This window comes from Orycteropus afer, unplaced genomic scaffold, assembly GCF_000298275.1.
Source record: "Orycteropus afer afer isolate SDZICR_OR568_19922 unplaced genomic scaffold, OryAfe1.0 scaffold00045, whole genome shotgun sequence".
Lineage (NCBI taxonomy): Eukaryota > Metazoa > Chordata > Mammalia > Tubulidentata > Orycteropodidae > Orycteropus > Orycteropus afer.
Window position 1 is genome coordinate 446,286 of NW_006921632.1, and position 26,425 is coordinate 472,710.

Genomic DNA, 26,425 nt, shown 5'->3' on the forward strand with positions numbered 1-26,425 from the left:
CTTCTGTGTCTGTGTTAATTGGTTTCCCTTTTCTTTGTTGAAGAGGGTCTGTGCAATCCTTCTGCCTAGTCCGCCATCTTGCCCCGCCTCCCCTCCACCCATTTTTAAATGCTGCCATTCCCCATGGCTTCTTTCTTTTTTTTAAAAAAATTTTAATTGTGATTTGGGTGGAAGTTTATAGAGGAAATCAGTTTTCCATTCGACAATTCATACACATTTTCTATCATTGACTATAATCCTGTTAGTGTAACATCACTCCTCCTACTTCCTGTGTTTATTTCCATTTCTCCTGCTCTCCTAACCCTTCAAACCTTCTGAACTTTGTCCTTGGGCAAATGCTGCCCTTTTGATCTTGAATGGTTGATTGTTCTAAGAAGTGGGTACCTTCCTAGTGTTACTGTTTACCTTGTAGACCTATTGTTTGGCTGAAAGTCAAGCCATGGGAGTGAGTTCAGTTCCAGGTCTGAAGGGTATCTAAGGGCCATAGTCTTGGGGGTTCCATTAGTCATGACCAGTAAGCCTTGTCTTTTTCATGATTCTGAGTTTTGTTCCATATTTTTTCTCCCACTCTATCTAGGACCTTCTAATGTGACCCCTTTCAGAGAAGTCAGTAGTGGTAGCCACACACTGTCTAATTCTAGTCTCAGCGTCATGGAGGCTGAAGTTCACGTGGTCTATTAGTCCTTTGGACTAATTGTTTCCGTATGTCTTGGAGTTTCTTCCCTCTTCTTTGCTCCAGATGGGGATAGACCAAGTTTCACCTTAAAGGACTGTTCACAAGCTTTTAAGACCCCAGTTGCTACTCATCAAATAGAATGTAGAACATATTCTTTGTTGTTGTGCCAAGTGATTCTGATGTCCCGAGACTATAGTCCTGAGCCCCCAGAACGAGCAATTCATTCCCTCAAGTTTTTTTTTTTTTAATGGCTTAAAATTTTTCCTAACTTTCCCTCATATACTCTACTATATCCATGGATGTATTTATAGCATATGTAAATACATATGAAATACGATGTTAATCCTATATATTTTCATGGTTATAGTCCCATTCTCTTTCCCACATCTGTTCAGCTGGCTGGCTATGTATCCACTGGTAGATTACTGGTGTTGTATTAGTATTTACCTCTGTTGCTTTTTAACGTTTGTACTCCTCTCAGCATCTCCCAGGGCATCATTCTGCTCCCCTTCTCACTCTACATGATCTGTCTTGGCAGTATCATTCACCTCCATTGAATTCAACTATGACTGTTGAAAGGATGTCTCCCAAATACACAGCTTTAAGCCAGAGTTTTCCTGACAGACCTAAATTTTCAACAGCCTGTTGGACCTGCTCACTTGCATGAAATTCCAAAGCACTTCAAATGAATATGACCAAAATGGAACACAGCATCTTCTTTCCCAAATCTATTCCTCCTTTTTTGTTCCCTATCTGGTAAATGGTCCATCTACCTAACTCCTCAAGTCAGAAACCTAGGAGTTATCTTTGATTCCTCCTTCTCCTTTACTCTGCCTGAACATTCAGTCACTGAAATCTTATTGTCAAAGTTTTCACGTATGACCTCTTTTCTCCAGTCTTTCTGTTGCCATCTTGGTTAACGTGCACCTGTCCTATGGAAGCAGTTACTGGAAAGGACTTCCACCCCTGGTTTTACCTTCCTACTCCATTTTCTTTACAATGGCCAGAATAATCTTCTGTTGCAAATCTGTGCATGTTATTCCTCTGCTTTAAATCCCATTGGCTCTCCCTTGTCACCTGGGTAAGAATCTAAAATTCTTAGCACAAGGCCCTCCACAGTATCTTTGACCTTTCTCTCCTTAAGCCCTTCATCCTAGGAATGGATTGCAGTTCCCAGCACACACCCATGCAACTCTGCCTTCCTGCTTTTACCATCTTATCTGGCTGCCTTACCCTTCAAGACTCAGTCCAGACGTTACCTCCTCTAACATACCTAAAAATCAAACGAAACTCGTTGCCGTTGAGTCAGATCCGATTCATAGTGACCCCTCTTTCGGTTTCGGAGGTGGTATCTCTACGGAAGTAGATAGCCCAATCTTCTTTCTGAGTGGCTGGTGGATTTGAACCACCAGCCTTCTGGTTAGCAGTCAGATGCCTTAGGCACTACGCCATCAGAGTTCCCTCCTCTAGCATGCTATTCCCAACTGTGTTTTCTCACCGTTTGATCTGGTGCCTAGATTACCTGCTCCCACCGTCTGCCTCTACCTCCAACACACTACATTGTGATTGTCTTCCTGCACCTCCCTGAGGCAGGGACTTGATGTTTCTCTCTCTCTAACTTCTAGTACAATGCCTTGGACTTACTGGGGAGGTGGGCAATACATGTCTAGTAAATGAGAAACTGTTCTTAAATGCCAAGATAGCTTGGATCATAACTCAAAGGCAAGTTTCTGTGTCTGCAAACATGTACAATTCAATGGGCTCCAATCAAGATTCTTGAAAGCAGGACATGGAAGAACAAAGAAGTATCACTTAAGGAAAAGCTTAAGTCCAGCCCAGTTACAAAATAGAAAAAATTCAAGTTTACTTCAGTTTATCGTCAAGTCTATGATCAACAGTTTAAAACTGCCAAATGCCACATCAGTAGGAGGAAAACTGAGCTGTAACTTTGAGACGTTCTGACAAAAGACTTCTTGTTTTCAAAATGTTTCTCTACTGTTCCTTGATCTGGCCCCCATTTTTAGCACTGGCTTTTGAGCTCTGTGGTCACTTTCCTTAGACCACGCCAGCTACCACTGTGTCTTTATTTGAAATGTATCATTTCTTAACCCCCTCCCAACGTCTGAAGGATTAAACACACTCAGGCATCAATATTTATTAACACAAGACAAAGGAAACACATTCAATGAGTTAATAGAACACTGTCCAGCCAGATGTTAAATTTAAAAATGTATATCTAGTCTAATTTCAAATAAATAAAAAAACAAACAAACTTTATACATAATTACACAGTACTATAATTTGAATTTGACACTGGTAAATATTTTGACAGAGAGTAAACAAAACAGCATTTAGGACTAAAAAATTATTGTTATATCTTTACAATCTCTTCCTCTGAACAAGTAACATGGCCCATCTACATAGACCTAAACCAGAAGGTGGTATGAATGATGAAGAAAAGGCCTGTTGTGTATTTGGAGTGCGGCAGCTTCTTGCTCCAAATACTCTTGCTTTTACATCAAAGCAGACAACAAAAACACATAGGCACAGGTCATGTTGGAGTTTGAGGGTGAGGTGGTAACTCCTCATTGCTTTAGTCTAAAAGATTCCTGGATATCAAGGAAAGTAATTTATTTGGCCAAGATATTGAGCACCATGCCTGGGGCAGAGACCTTAACAAAAACAACTAAGGCCTCAGGCCCTTTGTTGATTCAACAAAAGCATTAAGCAAGCTTTCCCTAGGGATTAATGTAAGACATACTCACATGACCACTAGACAGGTAAACCCAAACCCATGTTGTCTAGTTAATTCTGACTCATAGCAACCCTGTAGGAAAGGACAGACGAGTGATGGTCCCTAAATAGCACTGAGGCAATGCAACTTCATAAGGAAAGGACTTGGTGCTGGGGAGAACTGGGCCCTCTAATAGGCAGGAAGTAAAAGCCAATTGTGGATTGGCTGACACGCACCAGCACGCTGGTTTCACTGACGCAGAAGATGGAATTCGGTCAGCTCTAAGAACCCACTAGCCACTCCTTGGAAGGAAGATTGGGCAATCTACTTCCATAGAGATACCTCCTCAGAAACCCAAGGAGGGGTTGTTATGAGTCAAATTGACTCGATGGCAGTTAGTTTGGTGTTTTGCTTGAAGAATCCCCAGGGCCCAACATTCTCCAAGGCAGTGATTTTTTTCAGTAATCTCTGCTGAGAAACAGAGGTTCAGACACTTTCAGATGAATAGATTTCCCTTAACTGAGAAGGGAGCTTGCTATTAATTTTCTGTTTCATAGGCTTAAGAGAACCCAGACAGAACGTGTTCCCGAGGATTGACAAGGCAGTGCTTGGTCAATAACGGCCTTCTGGGGCAACCCTAAGGGTTCTATTACAAAGGTCCTACTTAATGTGGAGAGCGCAAGAGCATTATGTCATCGAGAGAAAGTTTTCTTATCTGCTCTCATCCACGATAGACCGGGGATTAAATCTGCAGATGGCCCTAGAGACACTCTCAGCTAATGACTGGCCTCTCCTCCTGCAGAGTTGCTGGCAAAGCTCCCCAGTGGCAGATCTCTGCTTCCTTTCCTCCACTAGCATATTCTGGCTTGGGGGATATGAAAAAGATTATAAAGCAATTGTAAGGCAGAGAGGGAAAAAAAAAAAATAAAAATAAATAAATCAGAGGCCTAAGGAACTAGGTAATCAGCCTCCAAGTAACTGGGAATTGGCTACACTCTGCAATCAGTTGTCGTTGTTGTTGTTATGTGCCTTTGATTCGGCCCTGACTCATAGCGACCCCTCCTTGGGTTTCCGAGGCAGTATCACTAGAGTAGGATTGCCCAACCTTCCTTCCGAGGAGTGGCTGGTGGGTTTGAACCGCCAGCCTTCTGGTTAGCAGTCAAGTGGTGTATTTTATTGGAAGGGATGAGTGTAGACATGTACAACCCATTAAAGGAGCCATTAACCACATGTGGCTACTGAAGTCTTGAAACACGGTTAATCCAAATTGAGATGTACTGTTAGTGTAGAATACACATGGAATTTCAAAGCTTAATATTGAAAAAAGAGTATGTAAAATATCTTGATAATTTTCTGTATTGATTTCACATTGAATGATAGCATTTTTTATATACTGGGTTAAATAAAACATATTAAAATCAATGCCATCTATTTCTTTTTACTTTTTCAAATAGGATTACTAGGAAGTTTTAATTTACAGCTGCAGCTCAGTCTATTTCTGTAGGACAGTGTAGCTCAAGATGCTGACATCTTAACTTGTATTAGTAAGAACTGTCAAAGGAAGCCATATATTTAGTTTAGGATAGACTGTATTTTGTTCTTAGAATGTAGGATGATGGAAATGGAATGATTTAACTATTCCCCAGGCTCCCCTGCTTTGTCTAGCACATCATTAAAATTTACTTGAAGAAAATCACTTTCCAAATAAGCAGGCTCTTTTTTTCTGCAAACCAAAGCATTGCTAGTCACTGCGATTTCATGCTTGCCCTAATGTAAGCACTTTGTTCTTGTGCATCCTCAAACTTCATGTGTAAATTAATTTCCTCCAAAATGCTGAAAAAGAGATCTGGAACTGGAAAATGTCTCGGATTCACCATCTGGAGAATGAGTTGGGAGGAAAAGAGGATTATGAAAAAAGGAGTCATGAAGTGGCTCTGAGTCATGAGACTGTGAGGGGAGCCCCCGAGAACGCTGCCCTGGTGGAGGGTCTGGTCTCTGCATTATAAACCTTATTTTCAGGGTAATTACAAGTCTTAAAAATTGTTTAAAAACATATTTAGTTTACATGATGTTACAGTGGGGTAAATAATATGTATTATTAAAATAGTCTAAATAAATATTTACATAATCGATCAGAGTGTGTCAAAGAGACCCATTCTGATTTAACAAGGTAACTCTGTTCACTTTCAAGTTTTTTTTTTCTTTTACTTTTTTAAATTTTTAAAAATATTTCTGTAAGAAAAAAATAATAAAATTCAACTATATTCAAATACATGAAGTATCAGACCAAAGAAAGGAAACTGAGCTGGAGGTCAAACTCGGTTCCATGCTTGGTCTGCTTGGCCTGGGCACCACCGTCATTTCAAAAGAGTTTCTTGCATACATCAGACTTCCCCGATTTCAGCATAAGCCTGGCTGTTTTGGCAACCAAAACTGGGCAGTTTTGAGTTTTGTCATTTATGTGTCCTTATAGCTTCATGTGACTTTTGATCCCGTTGCCTTCCCAGCCATCATTTTTGTTTTGTTTTGTTTCAAATCCCTGCTCTCATGAACTGGAAGAACAGAGGACAGCTTCAATTTTCAGGAAAGAGAAGCTACATGTAGAAACTGCAGACAGAATTTATAATGGGCCTGGAAAAAGGGGAAATTCTAAATTCTTAAGCAGTCATTCTACATTTGAAAGGGAAATGTTTCAAAACTGGAGGCCTCAGTGAGTTATTGTGGTTCCTTCAGATGGGGGAGATCTAATGAATCTTACATACTTCACGTTTTTCATTTTTAAACTGAGATTTTCAGCTCACAGGAACAGGGTGAATTCTTAACGCTTAAGCTGATTCCGAGGATGCAAGCTTTAAAAACAAACATAGGCAGCTTTAGTTTATAAAATACACCAGCCAACAGAGACATAGTACAATGTGCAGCAAAAACCTGCCAACAATTTGCACTTTTTAGTTGCCTAATCAATTACACTACAAATAGAGAATCCTGAAATTCTCTCAAAGTAGATATATTTCTGCTTCAGTTATTTTAATGATACAAGCCAATCTGTCAATTCTTCAGCTGAATGATGTGTATTCTTATGTACATGGTTAAAACACTGGTCAAAACGTTTTACAGCCAAGAAGCATATATATAAAGAAGTAATTCTCAGATTCGGGGGGTTATCCGATTTGCTCATGGGTCAACTGAAAGTAAGCTGAGTAGTTCCATGTTAACAAAACCTACAGAATGTCTAGCTACAGTAAAATGGCAAAATACAGTACAGAGTGGGGACTGTGAACTCACACATCCCTTCATGTGAATTCAGTAACTTCCTTACAAAATTCTAAAACAGCATTAGGTAAAAATACAAGTATGTACAACTGATGAAAAAAATGCAACATGCATGTAATTGCTTTAGTCACGCACTGCTCACGCTATGTCAAAGCTCATGTCTGATAAGCCGTTAACATTTTTCCATTTGCCACCACAGAATTTCCTTTTCCTGTGTTTGTGTGCTGCAGAATCCCACAGGATGAGATGAAGGATATAATGTAGCCATCTCAGCTTATTTCACATCATTTAAAAAACTGCTCCTAGTCGTGGGTCCCTATGGGTCTTCAGAACTGGACCCCTACAGTCCCCACAAAGCTGGTTACATATTATAAGCCACATAGATAGGGTCTAACTGGTCGGCTAGGAAGCTGTCTCGGAGGTGCATCCTCTGTTTCTCTCCTCTAGAGTTGATCGGGATAACACCTGGGTCCACCACAACCACGACGCCAACGATGAGGTAATGCTCTTCAAGGACCACATTTGTCACCAAAGGAACCAGATCCAAAGCTTCCTGTTCAGAGCCACACAGTTCCACAACCACTACAAGCAAGTTGGTCCATGTGAACACAGCACTAGAAATATTAATGAAACATTTGGTTAACATGTCACTACACTGAGCAGTGATATTTTACAGTCTCTGTTCTGCCCAAGACTTAATCCCATTTCCTTGAAGCCTCCTTTCCTCCTGCGTCCCAATCCGAGGGCCAGCAGCCACGACTGTAATAGATGACTCTGCCCCTACACTCACAGCTGATGAGACAAATGACCCAAGCTGGAGCATTCAAAATCTTCTGGAGTTTGGGAGTGGCACTGAAAGTTACTAGTTGGTACCAGACATGATGAATTTGACAATTCTGGGGCAGCCAGGTGTGGGGAGAAGTACACAGAATGGCTCTTTAGGGGAAAAAGAATGAAGTGCCTGCTCAGAGAACAGCAGAGATGAGAGACCATGTGGCTTTAAAAAGAGAGGATAAGTGGTTCTTAAGACCATCCTGTCTCTTGTTCCAAGCTTTCCTAGGGTCCAGTTAGAATCTTTTTGGATCCTCTGAGCCAGCCAGGATTCTTTCCATTAACTCTCTCATTTGTTTAAGTTTTTTTGAACATATTTCCTGTCATTTGCAATATAAGAGCTTTGACTAAAATATATTCTTAGACTGCCCCGGAAGGGAGTCCCCTCTCACTTATCTGAGCTCTCAGTGCCCCACGAGTGCACTGCCTGTTGTGTGAAAGTGCCACCCGGTAGAATGTCATCTCACGCTGAGGGGATGCTAGATTCGAAAGTGTGACCTGACTTTGGATGTGCAGTGTTCAGTTGCTTTTTAGAAAAGGTTCCAATCATTAAAGATAAAGGAATACAGTATTTGGCTGAATTAAAAGTTGAGTGGCAAGAATGAGAGGGTTATCACAGCACCTGGCTTCTGTGCATTTTTGCTCTTATACCTCATGGGTATTTTGAGTCCAAAATACTCTTGGGGAGAGACTGTGTCCAAGGGGAGAGCATCTGAAGACAAAGAGGCATCTGAAAAGCACGAGCAACCAGTGAAAGAATGGTGGCAATTTAGAACGGAAAAAAAAACAAATCTGTAGAAGGAACTGAATGAATTCTGTAAAGTTAAGACCCTGAAATGAAAACAGTAAGTAAAAATTCCAGAGAGGGAAATTTTAAGTCAATATGAAGTCATATGATCCTTTATCAGGGGAAATACAAGGGCAATTCCAGCACTGAGAGGGACATCGAATGAGATAATAATAATCCCTTGTCATCTGTTTAACAAATAACAGTTTACAAAGCACAGTCTCACTTGAGTCTCCAGACAACCACGAAGCAGCAGAGAGACTCTTTTACAGATGAGGACAGCTGTCCATGTGGGGAGCTGGGCCTTTAAGCTGGGTCTGTGACCTAAGGTCATGGGTTTTTCCATGATACTAAACAGACTACTGCAGGCAAATGGTCTGTTAGGGGCCTTCCATTTATAAGACTTTGAAAAAAAGAGTCTCTGGGTGGTACACATGGGTTAATGCTCTTGGCTATTAACCAAAAGGTTGGGGGTTCGAGTCTACCCAGAGACAGCTAAGAAAGACCTGGTGATCCACTTCTAAAAAATCAGCCATTGAAAATCCTATGGAGCACAGCTCTACTCTGAGCCAAAAGTGATTGACAGCAACTATTGTATTCTTTATCATTAACAGGACTCTGTCCCATAGTGGTTTCACAGAACCTAGCTGTCTCCATGGTCTCACCTGGCTTCTGTGAAGAAGCTTTGTTGGCCACAGCAGACCGCACACCCAAGATAAGAATCAGGGTCTATTTATTTTCTTACTCCCCTTAGCATTCTACGTTTGTGGGTTTTTGGTACCGATGGCTGGCTGACTCATTAGCTCAGTATCAATTAATACTAAAGTGCAGGTGGGATGCACATTCTGTGCAGGGGAGTTTACCATTCAGCAATGCTCCTGTGGATCCGTGACACTGAGGTCTCAATATCGATTGGGTGGTATCGCAGTCCTCTCAGTTCCAGTGTCTCATCCAGAGCTCCGACTACATATAATGCATCATGACGCTCTAGCAGAGAGAAAGAGAGAGCAATGTAGTTCAGACAAGTATTGAGAGTGATATAACATCAGAGTTAAGAGCACTACCTGCCTGACATGTCACTGGCTCCACTACTCATCAGTTATGTACCTTTGGGCAAATTAAGTTTTGCTTCATTGTCTGTAAGAGAGGAATATTAACAGATGGCTGCTGCGAGGATTACACGAGATAATTGCTGTAAGGTAGTTACTAGGGTGCCTGGCACATAAGTGGTCAAAAAACATTAAATATTATTACTACTGTGGGTCAGTAAGTAGTTGGAGAGAGAGAGAAAACATGATTCCTGCTCTGCAGATACAGACACACTAGTGGGAGAGACAGACATACAAGTGGGCATCCCACTGTTCTAGCCCTGTGACGGGAGTGAGCGGAGGCCACACCTGGAGTCCAGGTCATGGGTTCTGGAAAAGCTCCTGGAAGCCAGGGCTCAGTTTGTTTAAGGATAAAGAGAAATTAGCCAGATGATGGGGGGTGGAAGGGAGAGGGCTCAGGACGGGGAGGAGGTGACACTGTGTCTAGACATCTTCAAGGAATCTAGCTTTAAGAAGTAGGATTACAGAATATGGAGAGACTACTCCTGGTTTATAATAGGTCTATCATCTGGCAAAAAGATGGGTGAAACCTCATCCTGTTTTATTAGTTTTTAAAGGTTTTATGAACTTTTGATGAACACTGTGTATACAAGGCTACACAGTATTTGTAAGTACTGCATTTCAAAGAAGGGAGATGATTTTTCTAGTCTACTGAATGCAGTATTTTCTAGAAAAGGTTGATTTCTAAAAACGTTAGCAAAACAAAGTGATAGAAGCTGTTGGGGAAAGAGGAGTGAAGTTGTCTTGTACAAGGTGCTGACAGAACAGGAGACCAGAAGGACCAGATGGTGGCCAGCTACCACTGCCAACCACTCAGATAGGGATCAGCATAGGAGATCCTGGACAGAGTGAGAGAATAATATGGAACAAAACTCAAAATCATAAAAAACCCAGGTTTACTGGTCTGATAGAAACTGGTGAGACTCCCCCAAGACTGTGGCCCCTAGTTTCCCTTCAGGTCTGGAATTGGACTTACTCTCGAGGCTTCCAGCCAAACAACAGACAGGCAGATGGGGTGAACATTTACATCAGGAAAATACACTCCTTAGAATGATCAATCATGGGAGAACAGAGGGGCAGTATTTGCACAGGGAGATTGCTCAGGGGACAGGAACACATAGGAATAGACACAGGGAGGAAGCATGAGGAGAGCTGTTATGTTGTGGGGAACTGCAGTCAATGTCATGAAGTAAAATGTGTATGAACTGCTGCATGGAAAATGAATTTACTCTGTAAACTATCACCTAAATCACAATAGAACCTGGAGGGGGAACCCCATAATACTCTACAGCAAACTGGCCTACAGGCCAAATCTAGCCTACTGCCTGTATGACCAACAAACTAAGAATGGTCCATAGCTAAGAACAGTTTTTACAATTTTAAATGGTTGAAAAGATGAGTAATACATTTCATGTCATGTGAAAATTATATGTAATTCAAACTTCAGTGTCTGTAAGTAAAGTTTTATTGGAATACAAAAAAATACATAATAAATAAATAATTAGCTCTGTAAACTTTTACTTAAATCCCAATAAAATTTTTTTTAAAAAAGAAGTTGCTGATAGGCACCATCACCTGGAACCAGAGCTCCTAACGGCTAAAAACAGCAACATAAACACAGCAGCTATGTCACGTGAGGACACAGGTCTTCAAAGTCCAATCAGGTTTTCATATCAGTTCTTGAAGTACGTGATGTGGTTAGTGTCGACTATTTAAAAATGGCTCTGAATGCTGTCAGGAAGGTGGACAGCAGTGAGGCTATGGCAATTAACTGAGCAGAGGATGACTGGAGGGGGAGCCTGATGCCAGAGCCTTGCCAAACAGCAGTCCTGCATTCAGCATGAGACATGGAGGGCAGAGCACTCCAGCAAGACGGCACCTCAGAACCGACTCCCCAGCTCAGAGGTTAGGTGTGCAGGGGCAGAAGAGCGAAAATGGAGCTGCCCCAGGAGCTTGGTCAGGTTTGGAGTCAGCTCCATAGGGCTGAGGGTCTGTGTTCTGCAGGGCCATTTGCTCACCATCAGGCACACCTCTCTGACTGCCCTGCTGAGCTGATCTATAGTTCAGGGATGAGGATGAGACAGCACTGAGAGCCTCCTTCCCAGATACTCCTCCCGGGCCAGACTGCTTACCTCCTAGATTCTCCTCATCATCACTTACCTCCTGGGTTTTCCCCATGGGGCCCAGTATTGCATCAAACAAATAAATTCATGTATGGGTGCAAGAGCCACAGGAGAAAATAATTAAATACAAACACTCCACAGTCTAGAAGCAGGGTGAAGGAGGCCAGCCAGTGCTTCTGGCTGAAGTGCAAGCAGAACCAAGGGAAGGCACTGCTGAGGACGATACCTCCAGTGGCTGCTGTGAGCTCAGTCCGGCGGACAAACCCCAGGTATCCTGTTCGAGCCCAGAGTGTCTGAGCAGCATCCCCAAAGCTGAGGCGAGTGTTGAAATGATCAGCTTGAAGAGTCTCACTATCATAGATGGTGTAATAGCCACTGGCTGTATGGGGACTGTTCACCCAAATCTACGAGAGAAAGGCACTGGTCACATTTCACTAGAAGCACACAACTGTGTCAATTCCTTTCTTTGGACAGATACGATTCTTGAATCTCATTTTTATATTAATGTCCCACGACCACAGCAGCCACCACAAGTGCAGTGATAAAGGCAGCTCAGAGGCAGCACATGTTCACTCTGTGCTGGACACCGAGCTAAGTCCTTCACATGCTCTATTGCTGTCGATCCTCCCGACATTGTGGTTTGCACTACTGTTACTCCCATTTGACAGCTGGAAAAAGAGAATGAAGTAACTTGCCCAAGATGCAGGAACCATCCACACCAAGGTGGCTCCAGAGGTTCTACTCAGAACCATGAGGCTGCACTGTCTTCCTGGTTCACTTCTCATTCTTGTCCAGTCCCACAAATGCATTGAAGGTTCATTTCAGTGCTTTCAAAATGATAGTCTAAAGCCCTCACGAGAACACTGGAGGGTATTTAAATTTACAGAGTAAACATGGTAATAGCTGATAGTGATAATAGGAGCAGCTAGAAGTTACTGAGTACTTACTAGGTGATGGGTACTGTTCCATCTACAGGCACATGCATTTAACTGTTCGAATGATTCTACTTGTTAAGTGCTATATTTACTCCCATTTTGTGAATGAAGAAACGGAGACCCAATGAGGTTAAGTAACTTGCCTAATACCGAGAAGCCAGTTACTGGCATAGCCTACACCATCTGGCTTCTATACCTAAAACACTCCTCCTGTTAAGCTACAGGATGAAACATCAATGTCAGAGACTGGGGTGGGGGAAGTGAAATACTTAAAACTATGTTTATACCAATACAGATATGAATTAAAAACATTTTATACTCGTGGTGCCTTTAAGTTCCACCCCCGAATACCATGGGGTACACTGGGTGTGACTTGTCAATTTTCCTCTTCAGCAAAAGGATTATCTGAGGACAAACTGGGACTGTTTCCAGTTTGAGTGTCTAAATTTTCTCTTGACCACTGTGTCTCCATCTCCCCCTTCTGTCCATTTCAGTCCCAGAGAAAGACTGCAACTCTGTTCACAATGGGGGAGAAAATTCAATCCACAGTCTCACTGATTTCAGGAATGTGCACCCCAAACTGTTTCATCACTACTGACTTCAGAATGGAAATGAAATCACACTGACCTCTCCCAGGTGCGAGTCTCCAACAGGTCCTCTGGTCTCAGGATGAACAATAACCACTTTCACTCCAGGTAAAATCTAAAAATCCAAGGGTAAACACAAAGATTGGGTTCAAGTGAATCCAATGGCCTCGGGAAAACACACCGCTACCTGGAAATGAGGGAGTGGCCCCAACTGCAGAATCCAGCACAAGGGCCGTCACAGCAGCCACCCTGATGGACACTAGCAGTCAAGCCGGCTTTGCTTTCTCTGCTCAGTTCAGTGGAACCCAGCAGTATACTGAGATTCACCCTCAAAAATAAAATAGGGAGCCAGTTACCATCTCCTCAGAGGATGAGAAAACTGCAGAACAGGTCCACAACAGCAAGTAGGATAACAGCCATACAACCTTCCCTTTTTCGTGATCAATTTTATTCACTGTGGCAAGAGACCCCACTCCAACAGGTAACTCATGCTGGAGTTGAAGAAAATTATACAGGAGACTGGAAACACATCCATGTCTCCAAGATCCTAGAAGACATCCCAAGCCTGGGATCTTCCTCAGGACAGAAAAGAACGGTCCTGGGCCTAAAAAAAAATGTCTCTCTTCTTATCCAGGTTTTCGAAACTATGGGGTTATTTAGGAGCCCTACAGTTATCATTTCCAGTAATATATCAGACAGTGTTTCACCGCTATTCATAAGGTTTTCACTGACCAATTCTTTGAGAAGTGGATGGCCCATTCCTTCTTCTGGTGAAGAATACCATAAGTACCATGGACTGCCAAAAGAACGAACAAATCTACCCTGGAAGAAGGACAGCCGGAAAGCTCCTTGGAAGCAAGAATGGGCAGACTTCGTCTCACCTACTTTAGCCACGTTGTCAGAAGGGACCTTTCCCTACAGAAGGATATCATGCTTGGTAATGAAGAGGGTCAGCGAAGAAGGGGAAGGCCCTCAACAAGATGCACTGACACACTGGCTACAACGATGGGCTCAGGTATGGCAAGGATTGTGAGGCTGGCACAGGACCAGGCTGTATTTTGTCCTGTTGTACACAGGTTGCTATGAGTCGGAGCTGACTCAACAGCACCTAACACCACCACAATGATTATTTGAGCTCAAATATCTAAAACCTCAAGAAAGACGACCTCCTCCAGTCTGGACCAGGTATTGCAGTGCACACCCAACCACAAACGGAGGTAAATGAAGGTTTGTTGTTGCTATTGCTGTTGTTAGGTTGAGTCAGCTCAACTCAGGGTGACCCCACACACAATGAAAAATGTGGTGATGATAGTTAAGGTTATGTGTCAATTTGGCTGGGCCTGGTTTTGAATGCCTGGGCAGCTAAATGTAGTTATTCCTCATAATAAGACTGGTAATCAACTCCATGGTGGAATCTACTGTGAGTAGCCAAGTAGCTGTCTTAGGGATGTGGTCTGCTTCCTGCATATAAGCCGCAGCTTTGAGAAAGGTCTTGAGCTTTTTGACATGCTTGGACCCTGTATGTAACTGAGTCTTCATTCAGCAGCCTACCATGTTGCCTGCTGATATTGAGACTGTTCTGGACTTGAACTAGTAGCCTGCTGTGTTGCTCAATAATTTTGGGACTGTGTCATTTTACTTGTTGACCTTGGGTTCACCCTCGGCAGCTGCCTGAGTTAAGAAAGCCTTCAGCCACAGCCAGCTACCTGGAGGGATCAAGTAGTTGGACCTGTTGGCTCAGGACCATAGTTGCAGGGGACATCAAGCTCAACTGGCATAACATACTACACAAAAACATGTTCTACACCCTATTTTGACAAGTAGTGATTGGGATCTTAAAAGATCCTGGATAGAGTGGAAAAACAATGTGGAACAGAACTCAAAATTACATTTAAAAAAAAAAGACCAGGTTTGCTGGTCTGATAGAGCCTGGTGGAACCCCTGGGACTATGGCCCCTAGCTGCCCTTCAGGTCTGGAATTGAACTCATTCCCGTGGCTTCCAGCCAAACAAAAGACTGGCATATGGGCAACAATGTGTATGAACTGCTGCATGGAAAATGAATTTGCTCTGTAAACTTTCACCCAAATCAACTTATCTCCAAGATGTATAGAAAACTCTAACACCTCAACATCAAAAAGACAAACAATTCAATTAAAAAATGGGCAGAAGACATGAACAGACACTTCACCAAAGATATTCAGGCATCCAACAAACACATGAAGAAATGTTCATAAGCATTAGCTATCAGAGAGATGCAAATCAAGACAACAATGAGTTACCATATCAGCCCAGCACTAACAGCAAAGTTCAGCAAGGCAGAAAATAACAAATGCTGGTGAAGATGTGGAGAGATTGGGACTTTCATACACTGCAGGTGGGACTGTGAAATCAGTATGGCAATTCCTTAAGAAGTCGGAAATAGAAATACAACTTGATCCAGCAATCCGTTACTAGGTATACATCCTAAAGAAGTGAGAGCCAGGACACGGACAGGTATATGCACATCTATGTTCATTGCAGCACTCTTTACAACAGCAAAGAGATGGAAACAGCGTTACATGCTCATGAACAGAAGAATGGATAACCAAACCATGGTACATACACACAATGGAATACTATGCAACACTGAAGAATAATGCAGTAAAACACCATATAACATGGATGAACTTGGAGGACATTATGTGGAGTGAATTAAGTCAATCACAGAAGGACAAATACTGTATTAGTTGACTACTGTAAAAAGTCAAGGAAAGGTTTATACATGGTAGGAAACTTTCTTTGCTGGGTACCAGGGAGGGAAGGGGAAGTGAAGGGAAGGAAGGGAACACTGCTAGATAGGTAGAGACAAGTATTGATTTGGGTGAAGGGAAGGGCAATGTAGCAAAAGTGAATTATCAACATGATGGCACTAAGGAAGAGGAAGACATACAGAGGTGCACAAGAGGTACAGACAACAAAGATAAAGCCTTTTACACACATAATGCTGTGTTATCAGTGATAACAACATTAATCTATGGGTAAATAGATGGGTAGATAGGCTGAATGATCAGGTATGTCTAGGTAAAAGGGAATATACCCATGACCATATGTAAGGTTTGCAGATGATATTCCTACATATGTATCTGTTTGTGCTGTAAGAATGTCCAAATACATAATAGAGCTAGTAAAAGGAGCAAAGTTATGATAACTTCCTGGGCACAGTCAACCACCCTCAGGGAGTGAGTAGTTGGACCTATGGGCTCAAGACTATGGTCACAGGGGACATCAAGCTCAATTGGTATAACATTACTACATAAAAACATTGTTCTACATCCTACTTAGGTGAGTAGCAACTGGGGTCTTAAAAGCTTGCAAGCAGCCATCTAGATTCAATGATGAGTTGCTTCTCATCCAGAGCAAAGAAGAATGAAGAAAAAACCAAAGACACATGGAAACAATTAGTCCAAGGGACTGGTAGACTATGTGATCCTCAGCTTATATGACCATGAGACCAGAAAAATTAGATGGTACCCAGTTACCACTGTCAACCATTTGGAGGGGGATTGGGACAGGAGATCCTGGGTAGAGTGGGAGAACAATGTGGAACAAAACTAAAATCATTAAAAAAAAAAAAAAAAGACCAGGTTTACTAGTCTGATAAGAGTCTGGTGAGACCCATGAGACTATGGCCCCTAGTTACCCTTCCGGTCTAGAACTGAACTCACTCCCCTTCCTATGGCTTCCAGCCAAACATCAGACAGGCATATGGGGTGAACGAACATTTACATCAGGTAGATACACTCCTTAGAGTGATCATTTGTAGGAGAATAAAAGGGCAATGTTTACACAGGGAAACAGCCTGGCAGGTAGGAGTGCATAGGAAAGAAGGACAGAAGGAAGAGGTAACTACAGGGAGAAAGTGGAAAGAGAGCTGTTACATTGTTGGGAATTGCAGTCAAGGTCATGAAACAAAATGTGTATGAACTGCTGTATGGAAAATGAATTTGCTCTGTAAACTTTCACCCAAATCAAAACAAAATTAAAAACAAAACAAAACAAAAACTTTCATCCAAATCACAACTGAAAAAAAAAGAAAAAGAAAAAGATGGAACTGGCCCTTTTTCTGTACTTCTCACCTTGAACACAATCAATATCACATTCTCCTGGTTTGTCAGTAAGACTAACATGTAGATCACATTAAAAAAAAAAAAAAAGACAAAAACCTATTAAAATAGAGAAAGTTAAAATTTCATATTTCTCTTGTCTATGGATTTGAAAGCATTAGTTAAGCTGCAATTGTTGAATTATCTGCATATTTCAATTAAGTCTTGCCTGGCTACTAACATATGGGCAGAAAGAACCCACATATCACATGGCTTCAGGTTTCTTTAAATCAAACTACTTCTCCACTGAGGCTACCTGCCCAACAGTTAACAGAACAAATTACCTTTCCAGACTCTGAGAGGAGTAAACTCTGTGGGGCACCCCGTTCTACTAGTCGAACCCTGCAGAAAAACAAATGCTTATCACATATAAACCTTTGAAAAAAGGAATTCCCATTTACAACAGTTAAAAAAAAAAAAGAATGAACACATCACGTCTTCTTCAGCTGTGTGTTGCTTTCCCAAGACCTCCAAATGTGCTTCTTCTTACCTCACTAGAGTAAGGTTTCTCAACCTCGGCGAGAGAATTCTTTGGTGTGGGGGCTGTCTGTACACTGCAAGATGGTTAGCAGTGGACTCAATAGATGCTAGTAGCATCCACCCTGTTGTGACAACCAAAAATGCCCCTAGGCATTGTCAAACATCCCTGAGGGGCCAAATCGTTTCTAGTTGAGAACTCCTAAACTCCTGAGCTAGAGATGCTCGACCTGTGCAGGTGGGGTCCGTGCCACAGGTCACACACGTGGACACATCCAAAGTCAGCAGGGCTTGGGCAGAGTCTCAGACCCCTCAGAACCTTGTGACACAGCTAAAATATCCTTTTAAACTGATGAGGTGGAAGCTTTTACCCATGGAGTTCAGATAAAGTGTTGCTTCAAAAACCCTGCTCTGCCTCATTTATCTTGTTGCCACCATTTTTCATTTTTAACTTCTTAGAAGAAAGAGTATCTATTCTAGCTTAATTTATATCCAATGTCACAAAGTACTTTTACATAGGCAGGAACTAGATATTGCATTTTAATATTACAGTGCAGCCCCTGTGAGAATTAATAAATGATAAATGTAAACCTTCTCAGGTCTTAATAATGAAGCACTCATTCCTTCCCCCTTCCCATCCCCTTCCTGGAGAATACAAACATCAGTGGAATAGGGGGAAGTGTTGACTGGCTGGAGGTTCAGAACATTGGCTGCTCAGAAAGTCTAACACAGAAGGAGCACCAGAAGTTGACTGTACCTGTCATGTCTTAGTGATTTCAGATCGACGTACACAGTAGTTGGATCAGGCCCTGAGGTTCCCTAAGGAGAAATAAATCAATGCATTATTTACTTAAAATTTAAATTCATTGTATTTCCAGTCCAGAAGTACAAATAAAACTTGTAAAAGCTACTCAATAAGGCAGAAACCCGTCAGAGAAGGAAAACTAAAACATGTGCCACTGAAACGAGCAACAGAAAAGTGCTAAGACTGCCCCTGTCAACAGTGGAAAACTTCACGACCCAGAAAAACAAGGCAGGCCCACTGAGTTCTGGCTCTCACAGGTTTCCCTGTAGACAGCTGAGCCAGACACATGAAAAACACGGACTCTAATTTGAAAACACACCTCTCTTATACCAGGTGAGACAGGGCTATAGTCAACAATTGCCAAGACACTCAAAACCTGGCTGGGTCCCAGTGTTTCTCTACTATATCCCACGGGAAGGGAGGCCCTCTGCTCTTCCTCTTGTCACAGGGGCTATAGTTACTGAACTAAGGAGGGTTTTTATCCCAGACTCAAAGCCAGGATAAGGCACCTAATGTTATCCTAGTGACTTTCAAAACCACCCGTGGCCCAAGCTGACCACAAGAGGCCCACAATGGGAGTCCAAAGTGGCAGCATTCTTGATGCTACTCAGAAAGTCACTGAGCAGGGTCACAGAAGACCTGGCAGTGTCCACCCATGTCCACAACTTTCTCTACTCTCATGCTCATTCATGCCTGTAAGAGACCTTATTAGCTTCCAAGCTACACAGAATCAGCCTTAGTTCTAGTTCCTTTTCTGTGATTTATCCACCCACCAAGAATAAGATGGCAAAGCTGCCATATGGCTGGAGAAGAGAACACAGGCTTGTTTGTGCTTCCTTTGCAAAACAAACAAACAAACAAAAAGATGTAAAATACAGAGACAAAAAAACAAGAGAATGTATAGAAACAAAATTCAAATAGGATTTAGAAATCTTGATTCATCGGCATGGACTATAACTATTAATAAGAGTAAATATTTATACTGGAGTTCATCTTCCAGGCATTGCTCCAAGTACTTGGCACTTAGCAGCTCAGTGATTCCACATAGCAACCCTGTGAATTAAGATACTATTATCTTCGCATTACACATGAGCAAAAGGAGGCACAGAGAAGTTAAAATAATAAGCCCAAAGCCCGACAGCAAGCAGGTGGGGCAGGGGCTTCAGACCAGGCAGCCTGGCTGTGGAATCTATGCTCTGAAGCACCAGATACTTCTCCTCTGTTGGTCAGCAAATGAGGTTTCACAATGGTCACCTGTAAACATATTGCTACATTGACTCTTGATCCAAATGTGGTGCTGACGGCCCGAGGGGACAGACCGATGTCTTTAAAGAGCTTGGAGAAGGACTGCTGGAGGGCAATGCGGGGCCGCTCCTCCGCCACCACCACACAGGTCCGGATGCACGAGAGGTTGATGCCTCTGGTCTGTAAAGACACCCATGGACAAGGACAGAAGTCAGTAGAACCACAGAGTAACTGAATAGGGAGGACCAGTGTTCCACTTCCTTGGCCAGGAAAAGCCAAGGAACTGTTCATTCTCACCTCAGATAAACAGAGAAAAGGTAAAAACTTCCAGAAACAAGAAAATGCCAAGACACTACACTAAAATCATTAGCCACTGGTAGATTTGCTCCTCTTTTTCTTTCCTATTTCATTTAAAAGTCGTAGACTGTAGATTTTTCAGCAATATATTTTTATCCCTCCCTGTTTCTGCACCACAGATTTCTCCCTACTTCAAAATGGAGAGATGGGACTGCATGGAAAAGAAATCTAGAACCTGGAGGATCTAATCTCGTCTCTTTTTACATCCTTAAGAACACATTTCTCTATTAAAGACAAATGACTTACCCATGTCAGTTGGTCATATAATCATTGATTACACATGTCTGTGCTACTCATTTTGGAAATAGTCCTCAATATCTAGTATTCTGAAGTTTCAAATTTTTGTTGGTGGGAAATATTCTATTGGAGGTCACAGCTCCTTTTACCATTCACTTTGTGCAAAGCAAGAATCAGCTTAAATTAGCTTGCAAGCGGCCATCTAGATGCAATGATGGGTCTCTCCTCGTCCAGAGCCAAGAAGAATGAAGAAAACCAAAGATGCATGGAAACAATTAGTCTAAGCAACTAGTACACCATGCAATCCTCAGCCTATATGACTATGAGACCAGAAGAACTAGAAGGTACCCGGCTACCACTGTCAACCACTTGGAGGGGGATCTCTATGTAGGAGATCCTGGATAGAGAGGGAGAACTAATTAAGATACTATTATCTTCATCCATGCCTGTAAGAGACCTTATTAGCTTCCAAGCTACACAGAATCAGACTTAGTTATATAGAACAAAACTCAAAATCATTAAAAAAAAAAAAAAAAAAGGACCAGGCTTGGGTCCGATAGAGCCTGGTGGAACCACTGAGACTATGGTCTCTAGCTGCCCTTCAGGTCTGGAACTGAACCCACTCCTGTGGCTTCCAACCAAACAAAAGACAGGCATATAAGCTTAACATTTACATTAGGCAGATACACTCCTTGGAGAGGACAATCATGAGAGAATAGAAGGGGTGTGCATGCACAGGGAGACAGTTCATGGGGCAGTAGTGCATGGAGGGAAGAGGTAACTATGGGGAGGAAGAGGGAGGGGAGCTGTAACATTGTGGGAAACTGCAGTCAATGTCACGAGACAAAGTGTTTGTGAGCTGCTATAAGGAAAATGAATTTGCTCTGTAAACTTTCACCCAAATCACAATAAAAATTAAAAAAAAAAATCAGCTTAATTTAGGAAGGTGGAAGAAATATACTTTCTGAGATTTAGAAACACCTGTTTACTTGAGTGGCCAGAAAAAGGCAGGCAGGTCTATCTGTCAACCCCCACTCTGGTATTACCAACCCCTTATCCGTTTCTTTGAGACTTCTTGGAACTTGCTCCTTGTAGCTGATTCTCACCTTGAGCACTTCCACTTGGTTTCCAAGTCCTTTAGTGCAGAGCTCCATTACTGAGTAGGAACAGAAAGTGTCTCTTATTTTGTACTGGTTGACGGTGGAGAGCCAGAGAAAAAGGTTGTTTTCTAACTCCATAGGAGGAATTAAGATGGACTGGTGGCCTGAATACACACTGTAGGGAAGAAAGGCAAGAGCTGATACTACTAACTCATCCTAGGAACCTTGATGTTCCAGAATATCATCAATTCAATGAATGTTTACTGCGCACAAAGGGTAGTATTAGACCACATGAGATATAAAGGTCGACGCTTTAACCTTGTTCCTAAGCAACCCATGAGGCACAATAACTATAAAATAAAGCAGACTCTAGTCAGTGCAGTACTTAAATGTTCTCAGTAAGCGACACTGAATCACAGAATAAAGAGCAATTCATTCAAATTGGGAAAGTCGGGTGGGGGGAGGAGACTTTGCCGACCGGTGACATCTGAGCTGGGGCTTGAGGAGGAGCAGGAATTGTCAGTGCCTGGAGAAGCAGGGTGGTGAGGCCATTCCAGGCAGAGGAAGAGCACATACAAAGGCCCAGAAGTATAAAAGAACACGGTGTGTTGAAGGTTGGGAGAAACACTATTCTAGCATGAAATGCTAGAACACAGATACATAGGGAGCAGTGAGAAGTGAGGTCAGACGGGTTGGTGCCAACTGTGAAAGGGCTTAACCAGAGTATGAAGGAGTTTAGACTTGACCCAGCAGGCAGTCACTGTAGCTTTAAGTTGGGGCAAAATCAGCAACCCAGAGGAGCAACTGGAGATACGAGACTAAAGGCTGAGAGACAGTTAGGAAAGCTGGTGACAGTCCAGGTGAGAGACCATGAGGGCTTGAGCCCTGGTGGTGCCTAAAACCCACTGCTAATGAGTCAACTCCCACTCACAGCAACTTTTTAGGACAGAGTAGAACTGCCTCATAGGGTTTCCAAGGCTATAAATCTTTACGGAAGCAGACTGCCTCGTCTTTCTACCGTGGAGCGGCTGGTGAGTTCTAACTGTTGACCTTTTGGTTAGCAGCCCCATACTTTAACCACTATGCCATTAGAGCACCTTCCTGCCAGTGCAGTCAGGATAAAAAGGAAGGAATGACAGTCACATATTATAGAAAAAATCTTCACATATTATATATATAATCTATAGCTGGCAATCCTAAACTTCTTAAACCTGACTATAGATCAGGATCACTAGGACCCCAGGAATCCTGTACTAAAAAATACAGAGATTGTAGCCTCCACCTATGAGGATTCTAACTTAGTAAGTCTGGATGGAGAAAGCCCATTAATTTTGGGTTTTTAAAGACCCCTAGGTGATTCTTAAGTGCAAACAGGCATAGGAACAACTGAGTCAAAGTACACATTTAATTGGATATGAGGCATAAAGACACAGAAGTTTAGGACAATGAACAAGTGTCTGTGTGGGCCTCCTGGTGGATGAGCCTATTCTAGCAAAATGGGGACACAGAAGGGGGGCACTGAGCTGCAGGCTTCTCTGAGGCATTCGTGGAGATGCCCACCAAGGAGTGGGAACGCAGGTCCGAGACAGAGTTCCCTGGGTGGACCGTAGAAGGAGCTGGGATCTGCTAAACCGCAAGGAGCAAGTTGGCAAGGGCAGACCTGCTACTTTGCATCCACATGCTATCATCCCATCTCATTACATTCCTTCCTGTCAAGCCTAGGAGGTACATTCCAGCTGGGAAACTATGATATATGTCACCCAAATATCATCCTTCTACTTGGCTCTGCTTCTAAAATGGGGATTACAGGATGGAACAGAGCAGGTAATAAGATCACTGCCTTTTTGTATGAGGTTTAAAACCAATGCAAAAGACATAAGGGAATACAAAAACAACTAGACAAGTTAGGTGCATAAATTCTGCAACATCAGTGTTGTACTGAAACCTTACCAAATTAAGGGAGCAAGGGAAGGACGAGGTGCTTACAACCCCAAAGTATACCCCCACACATTCTGTTTCTTTGGCTTTTCAATTCATACCTGCAGAGACACCAGAGTGCAAAGCCAAGTCCACAGTAAGGGTCAAGGCAGATGGCAATCTGCCGAGAGGAGTACAACTCACACTGGAGCTTGATGGCTCTACAGAGAGCATTCACTGCAGAGTGGGACATCTGGAAAGTAAGGAACACGGAACAAGAGGGAATTGTCTTCCTATAGGAAGAAAAACAGCTCTACCAATAGTTTTCATGTTTTGATTTCCCACAAACTCCTCAAAAATTATGTGTATTTTTCAATGCTTCAAAACCTATTCTAAGTCTCAATTTGCTGTTTTTGTTAGTTGCCGTCAAGTTCATTTCGACTAGCAGAGATGCCATGTGTGCAGAGCAGAACTCCTTCACAGGGCTTCCAAGGCTGGGCCAAATTTAGGAAGCAGATCACCAGGCCTGTCTTCAGGGGTGCCTCTGGGCAGGCTCCAACCGCCAATCTTTTAGGAACTAGTCAAGTGCTTAATCATTTGCCCACCCAGGTCTAAATCAAGGTAACTTATTTCTGTTTATTAGTCAATAGTGAATTTTATGAAACATGAACCTATGACTTCATACTGGCTTTAAGTGTATCTCTTATTAACTAGATTCAGAAAACTTCATAACACAGATTCCTGGGGATAACTTATTCCGGAAGAGCTGATGCTTTAAATATAGCAGGGACCTTTGATCCTCTGCCTACTGGTTTCTGGCCTAGCACTTGGCCTCCACATCTAAAGTCCCTGTGGCAGTGGTCATCTCTATTTTTACAGAGCTGGCATTTGACCAGCATCCAGTGAGTGAGTGACTATACCCAGATGATTTTACCTTCACTCCTGTAAGCATGCCAGTTGTGGAGACACTGAAATCAAGATATGCCAACATCTCGGGAGTGGGTGGTTTATACAACTGAGGTAATCTTCTTCTGGGTAAATCATCTGCAGGGAAAAGAAAAAAAGTGACAAGTCAGATAGGTGGGAACATGAAAATCACTGCTTTTCAACTGATTTTCTGCGGCTCTGCTATGGCAAAATTTAGCTTCTGGGATCTGCTAAAGTTTAGGCTTCTGGTGTTTAACCAAACAGTTAGTGAGTGTCACTCCTAGAGGTGGTCTGGGGTTGAGGACATCTGTAGACAGTATAAGCAAATAAATCTGCATCAGGTAAATTTATATAATAGAAGTTCAGTAAGGGGTAAGTACATGATACAGCAGGTAAAGACACAGACTATGGAAGCCATCTGCCTGTGTTCAAATCCAAGCGCCACTGTTTATCAGTTATGTGAACACAGAGCTATTTAACATCTTTGTGTCCTAGTTTGCTTATCTCTAAAATGGGAATAATATCTAGCCTCACACAACTGCTGGGAAGTTAGTTCACATAAAGCACTTTTAAGCAAAGTGACTCCGAAAATGCTCAACAAGCATTAGTTATTATTGTTATCATGCTGGCTTCAAGTTGTTCAGTATTTGTTGTTGTTGTTAGTTGCCAATGAGATGGCTCCAATTCATGGCAACTTCATTTATAACAGAATGAAACAATGCCTTGACATGTGCCATCTTCATGATTGATGGCATACAAGAGCCCACTACTGTGGCTATTAAACCAAAAAGCCAAACCCACTGCAGTCACGTCGGTTCCTCCTCATAGCGACCCCTCCTTGGGTTTCTGAGGCTGTATCACTATGGAAGTAGATTGCCCCGTTTTCCTTCTGAGGAGTGGCTGTTGGGTTCGAACCACCAACCTTCTGGTTGGCAGTCAAATGCCTTAGGCACTATGCCACCAGAGCTCCTGTGGCTATTATGTTGATCCAAATCATTGAGGGTTTCCCTGTTTTTTGCTGACCCTCTACCAAATACAGTGTCATTTTCTAGCAATTCCTGTACGGTATATGTATGTTAACATGGCAGATTTTTAAGAATAATAATCTAGAACTGAGAATTATTTGCTTTTGCTCATTTATGATATTGTCCCTCCCCTCCCCCAAATCTGCTTTGTATGTCTGTCAAAACCAAAGGTGCTGGGATGTCTCTGACCCTGACCACACTTCTTTAAAACCCAGTAAGGGCTCCCTTGGTTTTGTGGATTAAGAATTGATTCTGACTCAGAATTTTAAATCTCTGTATCATTGGGCTCCAACCATCACCACTGACTCTATCTCTAGTCAAACCAATGACTTTCTGTGTATGTGGCTCTTCCATCACTCTTGTGCCTAAAGAAACTTTCCTATTGTCTCAGTATCACAACCCATATTTTATGTCTTCCTAAAATCTGATAAGTTCATTAACTATACTAGATCTATTTGCAGCATTAACATCAACATAGTACATCATTTGTGTTATATATTATATATGATTGTAAATGTGTCTTTAAGTAACAAATGTAAAAAGCCAAGTTCAGCATCTGGTACATAGTAGCTACAAATACAGGTCATCCCTGCACTTAAACTCATTTCAATGTTGCTGAGGTAGATGGCTGCCATGTATGGCATTTTCACACAAATAACACACCTTCCACATTTGTCAATAATTGCTCCACTTCCTCTGGGAGGTATTTTTGTAAATGTGCTATACTAATCTTTTTCACAGCAACATGTAAAAAAAAAAAATAAAACACTGTAATGATACTTATGAAGATACTTGAGGAAGCGATTGGCAAATGAACACAGAAGGCATGTGTTATTTGCATAAAACTATGGTGGTGTTTACTGAAAAAAAAAGGTTAAGGAGGGAACTAATGGTTAAGAGGCTAGGGATGGAGTCAGACTGGCTGGGTTTGAATCTCAGTCCTGCTACTTACTTAACCTCCCTACTCCTCAGTTTTCTTATCTGTGAAATGAGAATAAACATAGTACCTATCTGACTTGTTGGAAGCTCTGATGGCATAGTGCCTAAGGCACTTGACTGCTAGCCAGAAGGGTGGTGGTTCAAACCCACCAGCCACTCCTCGGAAGGAAGGTTGGGCAATCTACTTCTGTAGTGAT

The 26,425-nt window shown here is 42.3% G+C and overlaps 1 protein-coding gene across 1 annotated transcript in view; it reads right to left on the reverse strand.

Annotated features, from left to right (window-relative positions):
- Positions 1-7,044: 7,044 nt before the first annotated feature.
- DIP2B (disco interacting protein 2 homolog B) overlaps positions 7,045-26,425 on the reverse strand; it is a 303,697-nt gene continuing 284,316 nt past the window's right edge. The window contains exons 29-38 of the mRNA XM_007937807.2: positions 24,272-24,381; positions 23,460-23,590; positions 21,427-21,595; positions 19,736-19,906; positions 18,434-18,495; positions 17,484-17,541; positions 13,096-13,170; positions 11,760-11,937; positions 9,165-9,288; positions 7,045-7,297 (exon numbers count right to left, since the gene is read on the reverse strand). Of these exons, the coding sequence (XP_007935998.1) occupies positions 7,045-7,297; positions 9,165-9,288; positions 11,760-11,937; positions 13,096-13,170; positions 17,484-17,541; positions 18,434-18,495; positions 19,736-19,906; positions 21,427-21,595; positions 23,460-23,590; positions 24,272-24,381 (1,331 nt within the window). The remainder of the gene's footprint in view (positions 7,298-9,164; positions 9,289-11,759; positions 11,938-13,095; positions 13,171-17,483; positions 17,542-18,433; positions 18,496-19,735; positions 19,907-21,426; positions 21,596-23,459; positions 23,591-24,271; positions 24,382-26,425) is intronic.